Genomic DNA, 15,572 nt, shown 5'->3' on the forward strand with positions numbered 1-15,572 from the left:
GCAACCAGCTGGGCCATGACCCAGCTCCTCAGGTATAGGTATTTTACAACAAACCCTGTATGTGGGCCAGAGTAAGATGTCTGAGGGAAAAATGCCCAATGAAACAAACTCTGGACTGAAGAAATATTAAAATCTAGAACTGACCCATTGTCTAGACCTAGTAAAGATAAAGGAAATCCAGGCCAAAGCTGGGGCTCCGTTGCAGTGCCCTTGTCTACCCAGGATTCCATTCCCACACCATACACTCCAGACATAGTGACACATGCCTATAATCCCAGTGAGAAGCAAGAGGGTCAGAAACTCAAGGTCACCCTCAACTATATACTGTTTGAGGCCATCCTGGAACACATGAGATCCTGTTCCCAAACCATTACCAACAACAAAAGGTGGGGATTCCAAGAGGAGGAATGCTCAGAAACAGAAGCTCTCAGGATAGACCCTGGAGATCATCCTGCCCCCAATGTTCCCCAATGCTTCCTGGTTCTGAGCAGCAGAATGACAAATGCTGGGTCCCAGGGGAGCCCCTGGTGAGCACCACTGACCTGTCTCCTCTCCAGGGATGCGGGAGGTATTGAAGAGTCGCTCCCACTGGGCAGAGCAGAGAGGAATCGTGGATCCCAGAAGACGAATCTGTAATAAAAATGTGTTTTAAAACAACAGGCAAAAATCCCACAGGGAAACTTTAAACGAAGCTGATTAAAATGCTGCCTCTTTCCTGTGCATACTGCCCAGTCTGACTTCATCATCTCCAGTCTCCTGGGGTAGCGCCTGAGGGACTTGCTGAACAGTACCAGGAAGGGTACTGAAGCTCCTTCCAGATAAACACGTAAGCTACCCGAGGTTATGAAAGAAATGGTTCTTAGTTCACCAGTATGTCACATAAATGTGCAGGAGCAGGTTCTCTCTTTCCCCAGGAAATGAGCACATGTGCTTGGACCTCACAAAGTCTCTCACTGAACCTGAGCTCACTGATTAGGCCTGTTAGTGAGCCCCAGCCATTTGCCTGTCTCTGGTCCCCAGTGCTGGGATTCCAACTGCGCAGCAGTGCACCTGGCTGGGTGTCACTGTGCTAGATCTTCCTGCAAAGCAAGCAACTCATCACCTGAGCCCTCTCTCTAGCCTCCCAAAAGAACGTTTTTAAAAAGTTTATGTACGGGGCCGGGCGTTGGTGGTGCACACCTTTAATCTCAGCACTTGGGAGGCAGAGGCAGGTGGATCTCTGTAAGTTCGAGGCCAGCCTAGACTCCAGAGCCAGTGCCAGGATAGGCTCCAAAGCTACACAGAGAAACCCTGTCTCAAAAAAACGAAAAAAAAAAAAAAAAGTTTACATACAGGTTTGAGTTCCTCACGATCCACCTTTCGACGGTACAGCAGCATGGCGTGGATAGTGTTGCCGGCTCTTGCCGCCTGGATGTGGGTGGGGGTGAAGTACAGCATCTCCTGTGACGGGGGTGACATCAGAGAGTGCTCATGGGGATGGCATGGTGACTTGTACACAGGGTGAGGCCCTCCCTCCACGACACCAAGGTGTTCCAGCTCTGCTCAGTTACAACTACTTTTTATGCTTGTTTTAGGGTCTAGTTCTTTGAGACCAGGTTATATTATACTCTCAGGTTCCTGAGAGCTAGGATTAAAGGCATGTGTCACCATGCCTGACTATAGAACTTAACGCACTGTTATATGATTGTCCTGTATCTGGACAGTTTTGCTATTGCTTTAGGTCCATTTATGGTTTTTGGCAGATTGGATTTGCTTTTTCTTTATGTGTACATATGTGTGTGTGGGTATGATTGTGTGTACATGTATGTGCAGGTGCCCAGAGACCAGAAGAGGGTATCAGATTCCCTGCAACTGGAGTTACAGATGGTTCTGAACCACATGACATGTACGCTGGGAACTGAACTTGGGTCCTTTGGAAGAGCAAGTGCTGTTAAACTGCCATCTCTCTGGCCCCAAGGAGGACCTTGAACTCCACGTGTAGACAAGGATGACCCTGAACTCCTGATCCCCCTGTCTCCAACTCCCCAATGTTGGCCTGACAGGCATGATCCACAACAGGCTCTAAATTTGTTATTGCTCTATTACAACCCCAGCCTCCATCTTTCTTGGGCTACTAAATGACAGCAAGAGTTTCCTGGGCATGGTGTCGAACACCTTTTCTACCGCAGGTTCTAGACCAGCCTGGGCTTACTAAGCAAGTGCTGTTTGCCATGGATGTGTTTGCAATACAAAGGTGTCTGTTCTGTTGGGTGGAAGGCAGGGACCCCACGGCACAGGGGGATCTAACACGTGGGCCCCAGGTGGGATTTTCACAGCAACAGGAAGTCGTGGACAACAGAAGCAGGAGCAAGGGGAGAGGAACCCACGCCCAGCTTTCCCAGGCAGGTAGCGGGGCTGTCCAGCATGATGACTGCACCTTGGCTGCAGTGGTAATGGAAGACCAACTCACCATGGCGTAGTAGTTGCTGTTGACCATGAGCGGCCCTCGGCCTCGCAGGTAGATGTATTCCTCCCACCAGTCACTCACCTAAGGTGCAAACACAAATGAGATAGAGTGCTGAGCAGCAGCCATGCAATTGTCTTCCCAAGACCAGCCTGCTCTAGAGGTGCACAAAACTTTCTAGAAGATTCCAGCGTAGGACAGGCTCTCCCAAACAAAGCTGTCTTAAGCAGACAAGACACAAGGAGTTGAGAAACACACTGGCCTTAAGGGGAGACCTGGCTACTAGACAGTAGATCATCATTTCACACTCACTGAAAAGAAAAAAGTCAGGGCTGGAGAGATGGCTCAGAGGTTAAGAGCACTGGCTGCTCTTCCAGAGGTCCTGAGTTCAATTCCCAGCATCCACATGGTGGCTCACAACCATCTGTAATGAGATCTGGTGCCCTCTTCTGGCCTGCAGGCTGACATGCAGGCAGAAGACTATATACATATTAAATAAATCTTAAACAAAGAAAGTCAGGGCTGGGGATGTAGTTCAGCTGCTGGAATGCTTGAACTCTAGCACTGCATAGAACTGGTACACAAAACTGTACAGTGGTTCACACACAGACAGAGGGATCAGGAGTTCCAGGTTATAGCAACTTCAAGATTGCTACATAGCAAGTTTGAGGCTAGCCTGGGAGCCACATGAGTCCATGTCTCCAAAAAAGAGTAACTGCCAAAGTGCCCTGGCTGAGAGTGGGTACAGTGCCAATTGCTTGCCTGATATTTACCAGGTCTTGGGTCCCATCCCAGCACTGCAGAAAAAAAATAACACAGATGACCCCAAATCTCCTGATGGTTGATCTTCCTCTTCCTGATGCCTGGGTTGTGTCCCAGAGACACAGCAACAAGCCAGAGGCTAGCATGTGTTGTCTCTACTCTCCAGAGTGACCATGGCAATGCCACCCATCAAGCCGCCCTAGCCACTCAGAGGCTGCCCATTCACAACCTGTGCTTGTTTGAGCACTGTGTTGAGGTGCACTCCTGGGAAAGGGTCGAGGTGCACAGCAGTCCAGCTGGCCTATGACTAAAATCAGAACATGATAGTCCCTCATGGCCTCAGGGTCTTGTGGATCCCAGGCATAGTGCGTGTGTCTGATACCTTCTGCTGGGTCTGTCTGATCCTTTTCTCTGTTTTTTTTTTTTTTTTTTTTTTTTTTTGGCTATTTTCTCTGTTTGTTTTTATGGTTTTTAAAAGTTTTACTTACTTTCTTTCTTTTGAGACAGGATTTCTCTGTGTAGCCCTGGTTATCCTGGAACTTCTCTGTAGACCAGGTCAGCCTTGAACTCAGAGATCTTCCTGTCCCTGCTTCCCAAGTGCTGAAACTAAAGGCATGTGCCACCATGTCCAGCTAATTTTGTAGTTGCTGTTTTGGTTTTTTTTTGAGACAGGGTTTCTCTGTGTAACAGTTCTGACTGTCCTGAAACTTGCATTGTAGACCAGGCTGGCCTGGAACTCATGGAGATCCTCCTGTCTCTGCCTTCCAAGTGCTGGGATTAAAGGCATGCACCATCACCATCTGGCCCAGTTAATTTCTCATGGGTGTTTTGCATGCATATATGTCTGTGCACCTATTGAGGCCAGAAGAGGACACTGGATTCCCTGGCGCTGGAATTATAGATGATTGTAAGCCACCATGTTTGCTGGGAAGTAAACCCAGATCCTCTACATGGACTACAAGTGCTCTTAACTGCTGAGCCATCTCCGTAGACCCTTGGGTTTTTTTTTTTTTTGTGTTTGTTTGTTTGTTTGTTTTTGAAGCAGGTCTCATGCGTTCCAGGCTCACCTTGAACTCTATATAACCACAGACGACCGTGAACTTTGATCTTGCTGCCTCTATTTCCCAAGCCCTGGGAATACATGTGTGTGAGACCAACACAGCTGCAGTGCTGGGGACTGAACCCAGGGCATTGTACACAACTGGCAAGGATTCTATCAACTGAGTTTCCTTCCCCACCCTTAGAATTTTTTTTCTGTTTGAGAGACTAGAGAGAGCTCAGTAGTTAAGAGTGCATTCTGCTCTTGCAGAAGACCCCACATTTGGCTCCCAGAACCCATGTTGGGCAGCTTGTAACCACCTAAAACTCCATTTCCAGGGGATCCACTGCCCTCTAGTTTCCGTGAGCACCTACATCCATGTAATACAAATAACTCACCTAGGCACGTATACATAAACAAAAAGAAACACCTTTTTAAAAAAAGTTTAAGAGCTTTTCTTGAGATAAGGTCTTACTATGCGGTCCTGGTTAGTCTTGAGCCCACAATCCTCCTGCCTCTGCCTTCTAAGTGCTGGGATTACAGGCCTGTACCACTGTGTCTGGTTTGATATAGGTTATTTTCAACTGCTTATCTTCATGCAAGTTATTCCTTACATCTGGACTCCCCCTCTTGGTTTCACACCCCCAACATGCCCTCTTGCACAGTTCTCAGGGATGAGTATGGCTGCCCTCAACTAGAGTTAGGACTCCGTGAGCCCTGGTACCCAAACGGTAACTTCCACACTGAAATAACCAGTGTGAGAAGATCTATGAGAAAAGATTCGTGTGCAGACATACTTACATAATTTGTGGCCCACCAGGACTTCAGCTTCAAATACCACTGCAATTTGGGTCCGAGATTGACAGCAAAATCCTGGGCCAGCGCTGTCATGCGTTGGAAATCTCCTTCCTTCATCAGTGGCCTGACAGATTCCAAGTACTGGAGTAAGAAAACATGGGCTAAGTTAGACACCCAGTCCCCAAGCCACGGACCACTTCAGAAAAGTCAGACCGAGTAGAAAAGGTTTGGAAAGCTTCCCTTGGTTAGTCTGCCCTCTAACCTAACCTTGTCTAACAGATAAGAAAACCCCTGCAGGGCTGAACATTGTGTCAGATGAGTGATAATCAAGGTCACTGCTTCCTCATGGAGGAGGTATCAGACATCTCTTAACCACTATTTGGCCATTACTTCAATGATGACTGGGATGTGGCATCCTGAGTTGGGTGTGACAGCCCTGAAAGTCCAGTGAGGGTCATGCAGGTGCCTAGGCAAAGCAGGACAGGACCATGGTTCCAGGGTCTAGTTGCTCAGTTCAGACAAACTGACAAATGCACACCTTGAACATGTCTGGAGTTAAAACACAGGGATATTTTACACATAATCTTTTCTTTTTTAAGACAGGGTCTCAGCCGGGCATTGGTGGCAAATGCCTTTAATCCCAGTACGCGGGAGACAGAGGCAGGGGGATCTCTATGAGTTCGAGGGCAGCCTGGTCTACAGAGCGAGTTCCAGGACAGCCTCCAAAGCTACACAGGGAAACCCTGTCTCGAAAAACCAAAAAAAAAAAAAAAAAAAAAGACAGCATCTCATGGTGGATCCTAATTTGGACTCAAACTCACTATGCAGCTGAAGCTAGCTGGTCTTGAATTCTTGATCCTCGGCCTCCCAAGTGCTAGGATGACAGGCATGTACTCACATGCCTGGCTAAGCTCCCACCTGTATCTGACTGAGTTTCAGGAAGCTGAACTACCGTCAAATCTAATTTGTCAGGAAACAAAACCAGGTCTGGAACTGGGTGTGATGCAGAACACCTGTAATCCCGGCACTTAGGAGGTAGAGGAGGCTAGTCTGGTCTACATGAACACCTCCAGACCAACCAAGGTTATACAGTGAGACCCTGTCTCAAAACAAACAAAAAATAAATAAACAAACACCAGCTTGGGGACAGCAGTGTTTTCTAGGGCCTGCTTTGCACAATGAGGGGAAGGGCCGTTCCTCAGCAGGGCCAGCTGCTACTGTCTGAGGCCAACTCCAAGTGCAACAGGTGCACTGATGAAACAGAAAGGTTGCACTCTCCTGGGGTTCTGTTGGCAGATCACTTCCCTAGCACACAAAAAGCCCTGGATTCTATCTCCAGCACTGCATAAAACTGAGTATAGTAGGATTAGTCTGCAATCCCAGCACTTAGGTGGTAGAGACGGAAGAATCAGAAGTTCAAGGTCATCCTCAGCTACATTGGGAAATCTAGGGAGTTCAAGACCAGTCTGAGCAATGTGAGATCCTGTCTCAAAAGGGGAAGGAGGGCTCTGTACACTCTGGGGTGAGCACTACACCATAGCAGGCAGGAAGACTGAATTCCCCTGAAGTTCAGATGGTTTCGATTTACAGTTCTGAAAATTGGGATGTGGCATTTTACAGCAGATCAGGCTCAAGACAGAGCCACTCTGCTTCTCTGTGGCATGAAATCCCACCCGTGGACACTTGCCATCAAGAAGCAGCAACAGGCATCCAGATAAAAACACTTGCATCAACATTCCCAGCTTCAATACTTAAAACACAGCCCACATGATGTACCCACACAATGAGGGTTATCAGCCACAAAAAGGGGAGAAGCCCAGCCATGCTGGGACGGGGATGAATCTTAGAATCATGCCGCTTTGGGAAGCTAAGACAGGAGGATTACAAGCTTGAGGCTACCTGGGCTATACAGTAAGATCCTGCCTCAAAGAAAAATAGATGCTGGTGTGTGTGTGGGGAAAACCACAAGAGTCACATATTACATAATTCCATTCATGTCATATTCCCTGACGAAGCACAACTAGAACAGAAAGTGGAACAGAGGTTGGCAGACTCAGGGCAGGGAGCGTGGGAGTTATTGCCTAATGGCTATGACTTCTGCTTGAGGCCATAAAAATGCCTGACAATCCATAGTGGTCACAATTGCACAATGCCCTAGATATCATTAGCGCTAATGAGCTTACACTTGAAAACAGCTGAAATGTTTACACCCGGGTGTGTGTGCACACAAGGGCATACATGCAAGCACATGCATTGATACAAACATGTATGGAGGCATTTGGAGACACAGGTCTTCAGGTGCCATCCTTACAAACACCATCCACCCCTTGGAAGTGGGTCTTTCAGCCTGGAGTTTAGCAATCAGGCTCATCTCACTGGGCAGTGAGCCACAGGGATCCTCCTGTCTCCACTCCCCAGTATGGAGTTACAAGTGTGTCACAAACCTGGTATTTTCATATGGGCTCTGATGAATCAAATTCAGGCCTTTGTGCTTGCAAGGCAATAATTTTACTGATTGAACCGTCTCCTTAACACCCCCCCTCCTCTCTCTCTCTCTCTCTCTCTCTCTCTCTCTCTCTCTCTCTCTCTCTCTCTCTCTCTCTGTCTCTCCTCTACAGGATTTCACTGTGTAGCACTGTCCAGTCTAGAACTAGTTATGTAGTCTAACCCCAAACTCACAGAGATCTGCCTACCTCTGCCTCTTGAGTGCTAGGATTAATGACATATGCTACCATGTCCAGCCTTTAAAAAAATAATAAACGTGGGTTTTGTATGTGTTTGTCACAGTTTAAAATAATGGATGCACTCAAATTACTGAACCATGCACATTAAGTGAGGGAAACATATGGTGCTAAACTGTATTTCAATAAAGCTATTAAAAAGCAGGTGAGATATGGCACCTTCAAGCATGGAAGATCAATTAATGCACTCAAGAAAAACATCAAGCCAAGTATGATAAAACATGTCTATCATCCCAGCAACAGGAAGCTAAGGCAAAAATGTCAAGAGTTCAAGGTCACGGGGCTGCAGGGATGGCTCAGCAGTTAAGAGCACTGGCAGCCCTTGCAGAGGTCCTGGGTTCTATTGCCAGCACCCACTTGGCGGCTGACAACTGTTTGTAACTCAAGTTTCAGGGGATCCAACACCACCTTCTGGCCTCCTTAAGCACTGCATATACATGGTGGGCACGGCATACCTACAGTGTACACATCTACACAAAGTCAAACACTCAAACACATAAAGCAAAAAAAAATAATAATAATCTTAAAAGAAAATTTAAGAGTTCAAGGTCAGTGTGGGTTACCTAGCAAGACCTTGTATGCAAAAACTACATTTAAAAGGGCTGCAGATGTAGCTTAATGGTAGAACACTTGTCTAGCCAATGCAAGGACTCTGAGGTGGGGTGGCATTGTTATACTAACCCTACAGGAGAGGCTGCTGAGCACTAATAAAGAGACGAGACTATAATTTACAGTAACAATGAGACATAGAGATCCAAAGGATGCAGGCATCTCAGCACGAGGGTGAGTCACACCTACCCTGCTCACAGTGTCTTTGACGGCTGGGACAGGCAGGCGCGGCAGAGATGTCTGGAAACTGTATAGCATGGGCTTTCGGCCTGAGAAGACTTTCACCATAGCCTGAAGATACAAGTCACATTTCAAAGATGAGGCTGTGTTAAAGAGCCAAAGCCAGGGTTCACCTGCACATAACTTGCTGAGTGTTTATGGTGGGGCCATTCCCTGCCCTACACTATCAGGTAAAAACTGGGCTGAACGAAAACCAAGTCTGACAGAGGCTTCAGATGTGGCTGCTGTCACCCCTGGCCAGGAACCCTGGAGCCTACAACACTTCTACAATTGGGCTGATGGCCTACTCTTGAAAGATTCTTGGTTTGAGGCTGCTGTAAACTCTGGATACAGGGAGTAAGGTCAGTTGAGGTACCTAGCCCTCAAGCCACCCTCAGGGTTTGCAGGGTGTCCCTGCCCATCACGCCAAATAACATGGGAAGTGAAGCACCTCCCACAGCCTCTAGGAAGGCTGATGCAGGCCAGGTATAGAAGGCAGCTGTCTCCTGTTGACAGGAACCAGGGCAGCTCTAAGGGTTCAAGGATCGGGTAGTGACAATTATCTGTGCTCAGGAGTGCTGGGACTCAGCTCAACATCAGCCATGAGGGCTGTTAAGCCCATGGGAAACCGTCTCTATCCTGGCCTTAAGTTCTGCTACTCTAGACATTAGAAAATTCAGACAAAGTAGAAGTTGGTTTGGGACAGAGTGGAGTGTGTGGTAGGTAGCAAGGTGACCCCAAAAGAAAAGGTCATAAGTGGGGGTGATGGGCGTATGCTGGCCTGTAGGCCAAGGTCAAGCTGACCCATTCCTCCCAAGTACCAACAAGGATCCCTAGAGAGAAGCAATTCAAAAGACAATTTCAGTAGGACCAGATTCATTGAAATCATTTACAAACCTTGGGAACAGAAAATTAGTTTCTTTGCAAGAAACAGAACTGAAGAGCAGAAGCTGAGAGTGCTGGCCATATGTGAGTGGGGTACATGTGACAGCCACACAGTGGAGGGAGGCCCCAGGAGTGATCTCCACTTTGGATGGCCACTCTCCACCCCCACCCCAGAAAACTAGGCTTGTAAAAACAAGTAGCTGGGACTTTGGATATGGCTCAGTGGGTAGAATGCTCACTGAACTAAGCTATGCATGAAAGCTTGGGTTTGATCGCCTGCATCTCATAAAAACCAGACAGGGTAGTACATGCCTGAGTTGGAGGCAGGAGAACCAGAAACTCAAGGTCATCCTTGGCTACATAGTAAATTCAAGGCCAGCCAGGGTGACATGAGACCTCCTCTCAAAAAGTAAAAACAATAAACAAACAAAACATCTCCACAATTTCTTAAGGCTTGACAACACCGGTGCATATGACATAGCCTTCTTCCTTAAATGAGGGTGCTTGGTCTCAGGGCCAGGGTGAAATGGAGAGCACTGAAGGGTCAGGATAAATCATGCGACTGACCAGGCAAAGTGTCTGACTACAAAGTGGCCCCAAGGCTACCAAGACCTGGTGGGTGGCATTTAGGCTCAGTATCCAGCCTGAGTTACAGGCTGAACAGAGGTGAACAGAGAGATGGCAGAATTCCCAGAAGCCATTAGCAAGCAGCCCTCAGCTCCATGGGAGTGTCAAGATGAGCCTGGGGAAAGGTCACACACCAAGGAGCAAAGGAGAAGAGGTCTAACAAGGCAAGCGTCCTCCTCTAGTGATGTCAGTTTGGCAGGTCCCCTAGCTCGTGACAGGTAGTTACCATCCAGATCCTGGTGCTTCGGCTCATTTTGCCATGCTCTGCGAACATCCAGCCATGGTAGGAGAGCAGCACCTTCAGTGAGTAGCGCATGGTCATGATGACTGCTACCCAGAGTCCAGTGCCAAAGAGGATGCCACTCACGATGTTCTTCGTCTGGCTTGACATGTGGCCACTGCGGGGATGGACCAGACAAGTAGCTAAGGCATCAACGTGGGAAGGTGGCCACAGCAACTACCACCAAGCTGTGGGACTAAGTGCCTTCCAAAGGACAGGAGAGAATAGGTTGCAGCACCCCAAAGCAGGGTTGGCTTCATTAGAGAAGGAAGCCTGAGGGACCTACTAGCTTTCCTAGTGCTTGTGACATTCTCTATCCCTCTCAAAATGGGCCAGCCTTGGCTGGGTGTAGCAGAGTGTCCTCTTGTCCTGGAACTCTGGAGGCAGAGGCCAGAGACAAGCTTGTGCAACAGAGTGAGCCTTCCATCGTCAAGGAAGAAGCAAGAGACCACTAGTGACCCAAGAAATTCTGAACAGTGGAGAGGTCCCCTGTGGGAGGAGCCCTGCTTACAATGGCAACCCTTTCCAGTGGGTGGGGGCCACCAACTACTCTGCCCACAGGCATCCTGGCCCATCTTCTTCAGATCATAATGCTTTTCCCCACCCTCTCAAACATCCTTTGTTTGTGTTTGCTTAGTTTTTGCTGTGCCCACAACTGAACTCAGGGCTTCATACATGCTAGGCAAGGGCTCAAACCCTGAGCAACACTCCAAGTCCTCAAATATACATATTGTTTTTATTCTTAAGAAACTCAAATGTCCCAGCACCTGGAGGCACAAGTGGATCTATGTGAGTTCAAGATCAGCCTGGTCTAAATATACAGTGAGACCTTGTCTAAAAAACAAACCTCCCAAAAAATACATATAAATAAAAATAAGTAAATCTAAAACAAAAAATTAAAAGATTTTAAATACTTACAAAAACAAAGTCACCGATCATGAAAGAAAAACCAAGACAAAAATGCAGCTATTTTAGTTGTTTTGGAAAATAGAGAAATAGTGGCAAAAATAAAAACTAGCTCCCTCCTTTGCAAGGCTCACAAGACATCAAGGAAGAATCCGTGGAAAGAATGCAAGAGCAGCAGGACGGAGCAGAGCTGAGAAATGCTGTCTCCTGGATATGACACATACTCTTAAGAACTCGCTGAGGCTCTGGGCCAAGGCCAAGCCAGCCGCAGGAGTCAACACTCCAGCAGGGGCACAGACTCAGTAGATTAACAGAAAGAGTGGGTGTGGAGAGTTTGGATGGATATGATCAACATATACTGTTGACATGTATGGAACTGTCAAGGAATGAATTAAAGAGATTCTATTAAAAAAAAAACAAAAACAACTGAGTCCCCAAATGGTCAAAACAATAGCATAAATAACTATAAAAGTTCTAATCTTGGAAAATATTAACTTAACATCATGTAAGTGACAAGAGACAAGTTTCTTCTAATGTAAAATACTTATGCTCTGAACTGTATTTTTCCCACAGTTGGTCAAACCCAGCATTCAAATGTCTGGAAAGATGGCTCATTGGTTAAGGGCATTGGCTGCTCTTCCAGAGGACCTGGGTTCAGTTTCCAACACCCACACAGAGGCTCATAACTGCCTAGACCTCTAGTTCCAGGGGATCTGATACCCTCTTATGACCTGTGAAGGTACCAGGTACACTTATGGTACACAGACACGCATGTAGGCCAAACATGCTTACACATACAATAAAAAACAATCCAAGCTGTTCATAATGTCTCGTGCAGAAGCAAGCAGATCTCTATGAGTTCACAAGGCTAGCCTGGTCTACACAGCATGTTTTAGGATATCCAGGACTACATAGAGATATCCTGTCTTAAAAACCAAAATAGAAAAAAAAAATAAAGTAAACCAAAGTTCTGCTGGGTCTTTAGCCTCTTTGATCTTCTTTTCAGTTCTAATCAAACAAAACCACAGCCTAGGGACACAAGAGCTCTGTCCTCAACTGAAAGATGGTTCCAGAACAACCCTCTAGGCTGCAGGTCTCTGACCCTTCACCTGGCCTTTCTAAATTTGGGCCAGAGATGACCCAGTTTACGAAAATAGATTCCAAAGGACAAAGAAACAAATCTTATAAAGACTGAGATTAAACAAGATTTTAGTAGCTGGCACAGCTATGTGCAATCGGCTTTGAGGCACAGCCCATGTTAACAGCAAAGCAAAACTGTTCCCTGCAGCTACCTTCAACCAGACAGCCAGCTCAACACCCAGAGCAGCATGCAAGCTGTTGGCAGGCCTTCCCTCACGCTCAGGACCTGTAGGAGGACAGTACAGGTTCAGTCTGTAGTGATCAGATCCACCACTTGCTGCTGATAACCTAGCCCCTGCTGGATGTCCCAGGACCCAGGCAGACAAGGCCCTTGGCAGGACTCCTGAACAGGCATTTTTATCTGGTCTCCTGCAGTTGCTTACAAAGGCATGACCAATGTTGCCTGGAGAGCTAGAGGCTAATTGGCTGGGTTCTCTGTAACTCCTGGGTGTCTCAATCAGGGGGCAGGGCATGGAGGCCCACTAAAGACCATTTCCAAGATTCAGAGCACCTACCCAAGCTGTCCTAAGCCACCCATGCTGCTGGGTCAAATCCAAGCATCTCTTTGAGTCAGCAGAAACCAACTCCTCCGGCTGTGGGTGTCCCCTGGGGTCAATCTTACCAGTTTGCTTTTGCAACTCTTTTTAGTGTACAGTCTCTACACCTGAACAACCAGGAAAGCAAGATTAGAAAGGCTCAGATCTGGGCTGGACAGATTGCTCAGTGGTCGGTGCTGCTCCTCCAGAGGACCTGAGTTCAAGGTCTGTTCCCAGCATATGTGGTGGAGTGGCTCATAACAACCTGTAACTCCAGCTCCAAGGGATCCAACGCCCTCAACTGACTTCCAACGGCACTGAAGTCACACTTCCAGCTGAGCTTGGCCCTATCCCTTGACATTGTACTGACTCTTCACAACTCCTGGCCAGAAAACAAGGCCAAGTGTATGGCAAGGACCTTGTGGCTATTGCTCCTTGGTTATAAACCCACTGAAGGACATGTTGTGAAAGACACTGGGCACAGGACAACTAGAGACGATTCTGAAACTACTTGTTTGAACCCAGTGTGATAGAACATGCCTGCAGTTCCAGGAGAGGCAGGAAGGTGAAGTTCATCAAGAGTTCAAGGTCATCCTATGCTACACAGCAGCTTGAGACCCTGTCTCAGAAGAACAAAAGAGAAAGCCCAAATGCAGGGGTCACAGTGCACAAGGTAACTGAGGCATGGTGTCCTGTGTCTAGCCACTGAGAGGGTCTAACATCCTCCATCCTATATGGTGTCAGGGACTTGTCAGAGCTGCATGGAATAACTGCCACCAGAGGTGACCTAAGGCTGGTACATGGTTCAGTGGTAAGAGTTAGCCTTGCATGCATGAGGCCCAAGCCTTCATGCTATCCCAGAAAAGGAGAGAAGGGTATAGAATGCTTTCATGTTACCTTCTAGAGCAGGGCCAGCATCCAGCAGGAGACCCTAGGTACAAAGGACCCCCTTTTAAAGAAAAGTACTGTGGGGCTGGAGAGATGGTTCAGTGGTTAAGATCACTTGTTGCTCTTGCAAAGGACCTGAGTTCAGTTCCCAACACCCATATCAGGTAGCTCACAACTGCCTGTAACTCCAGTTTCAGGGGATCCAACAGCTTCCTCTGGCCTCTGAGGGTACCAGGCACACATGGTACACATACATACATACATGTAGGCAAAACACTCATATACATAAAAATAAAAAAAGTCAGGCATGGTGTGGCACACTTTTAATCCCAGCACTTGGGAAACAAAGGCAGACGGAGTGGATCTCTGTGAGCTCGAGGCCAGCCTGGTCTACAGTCAGGCCATCTGGAGCTACACAGTGAGATACTGTCTTTAACCAAAAATTTACTAAGGAAAGAAAAGCCAGAAGCTGGTTTGGCCTTGTCTCTAAACAGGGTGACAAGTACTTTCAAGTTCCCAGAATAAACTAAAACTCAAAGTTAAGGTACACTGGGGGATTTAAGTCATTCTGAAGGGGCAAAGGGCTGGTGTCCCTAAGCAACCAATGACAGCTGGTTTAGGGGACCAGATCACTGGATAAACTAACTCCAGTGGAACAGCCACACTGGGAGCCATCTTCTGGGGCAGAGATGCTCCCTGAGCCATCACTGGCTCCATCTACTGCCACAGCTTGACCTCAGGGAGACAGACACCTTGTGGAAGGTGGGTACCCCAGGCCTCTGCCATTCCTGGCCTACTCTCCATAGGAGGGTGGCTGTGTCTATAGATTTCCAAGGGATTTCAATACCGGGTCAGGAAAGTGAAGAGGACCAGTGTGGAAGGGCAGTAGTGGTCTCGTGGAGAGTCCAAAGCAAGGACAGTCAACAGGGTACTATCATCTTCCTACAAAGATTGGGGGGGGGGGCCTTTACTCACGTGGTGTCCAGGGTCCGATTGATCTTTGCAATCATGCCCAGGGAGGGGTCCACTTTGGCATGCATGGATGATATCACACCCACCACCACGATAAACCAGCTGGAGGGACTCGCCGGGAACACACCAGTGATGATGCCATTCTGGAAAGACACACCAGCTGTAAGCAGCATCCTCCCAAGGCCACTATCACTGCCCTGCAACAGTCCTGTGGCAACAGGCAGCTGGGACAGTAAGCAGTAGGGAGAAGGTGTGGCATACAGGTCCCAAGAACCAGTGTCACGTAGCTGAGACTCTTCCTGGAGCCTCAACTGCCTCACCTTCATGCAGGCCCTTCTTTCCCAACTTCTGAGCCCAAATGTACTCTGGAAGTTTCCCCAAGAGGGACTCTGGGACAACAGGAACACTAGCCCCATATGGTGACTAACAGCCTGGTCACCATGAGGTCCCACCCCAGTCTGCCACTATCTGGCACTCAAGGACCCCAGCTCCCAAATTCCCCTTGTCCTCCAAGTCAAGATGTGTTTGCAGGAGCCCTTACACCACTGGGATATGCTGTAAAAATAAGCCTAACCCAGCAAAATAAAGTTTAAATTAAAATTTTTGTTACATTTATTCATCGTACATAGGTGGAGATACAAGGACACCATGGTTCTTGTGGAACTTTGGGTTGATCTCAGGTCATCAGGTTGGGCTGCAATCTCCCCCACCCAACTCAAAAACCTGT

General features: G+C 47.7%; 1 protein-coding gene across 1 annotated transcript in view; it reads right to left on the reverse strand.

The window, feature by feature from the left end:
* Positions 1-15,572, reverse strand: part of Cpt1a (carnitine palmitoyltransferase 1A) — a 63,007-nt gene that overhangs the window by 20,416 nt on the left and 27,019 nt on the right. The window contains exons 3-9 of the mRNA XM_027408785.2: positions 14,849-14,988; positions 10,350-10,521; positions 8,582-8,683; positions 5,046-5,183; positions 2,450-2,527; positions 1,333-1,440; positions 543-630 (exon numbers count right to left, since the gene is read on the reverse strand). Of these exons, the coding sequence (XP_027264586.1) occupies positions 543-630; positions 1,333-1,440; positions 2,450-2,527; positions 5,046-5,183; positions 8,582-8,683; positions 10,350-10,521; positions 14,849-14,988 (826 nt within the window). The remainder of the gene's footprint in view (positions 1-542; positions 631-1,332; positions 1,441-2,449; positions 2,528-5,045; positions 5,184-8,581; positions 8,684-10,349; positions 10,522-14,848; positions 14,989-15,572) is intronic.

This window comes from Cricetulus griseus, chromosome 3 (genome assembly GCF_003668045.3).
Source record: "Cricetulus griseus strain 17A/GY chromosome 3, alternate assembly CriGri-PICRH-1.0, whole genome shotgun sequence".
Taxonomy (NCBI): Eukaryota; Metazoa; Chordata; class Mammalia; order Rodentia; family Cricetidae; genus Cricetulus; species Cricetulus griseus.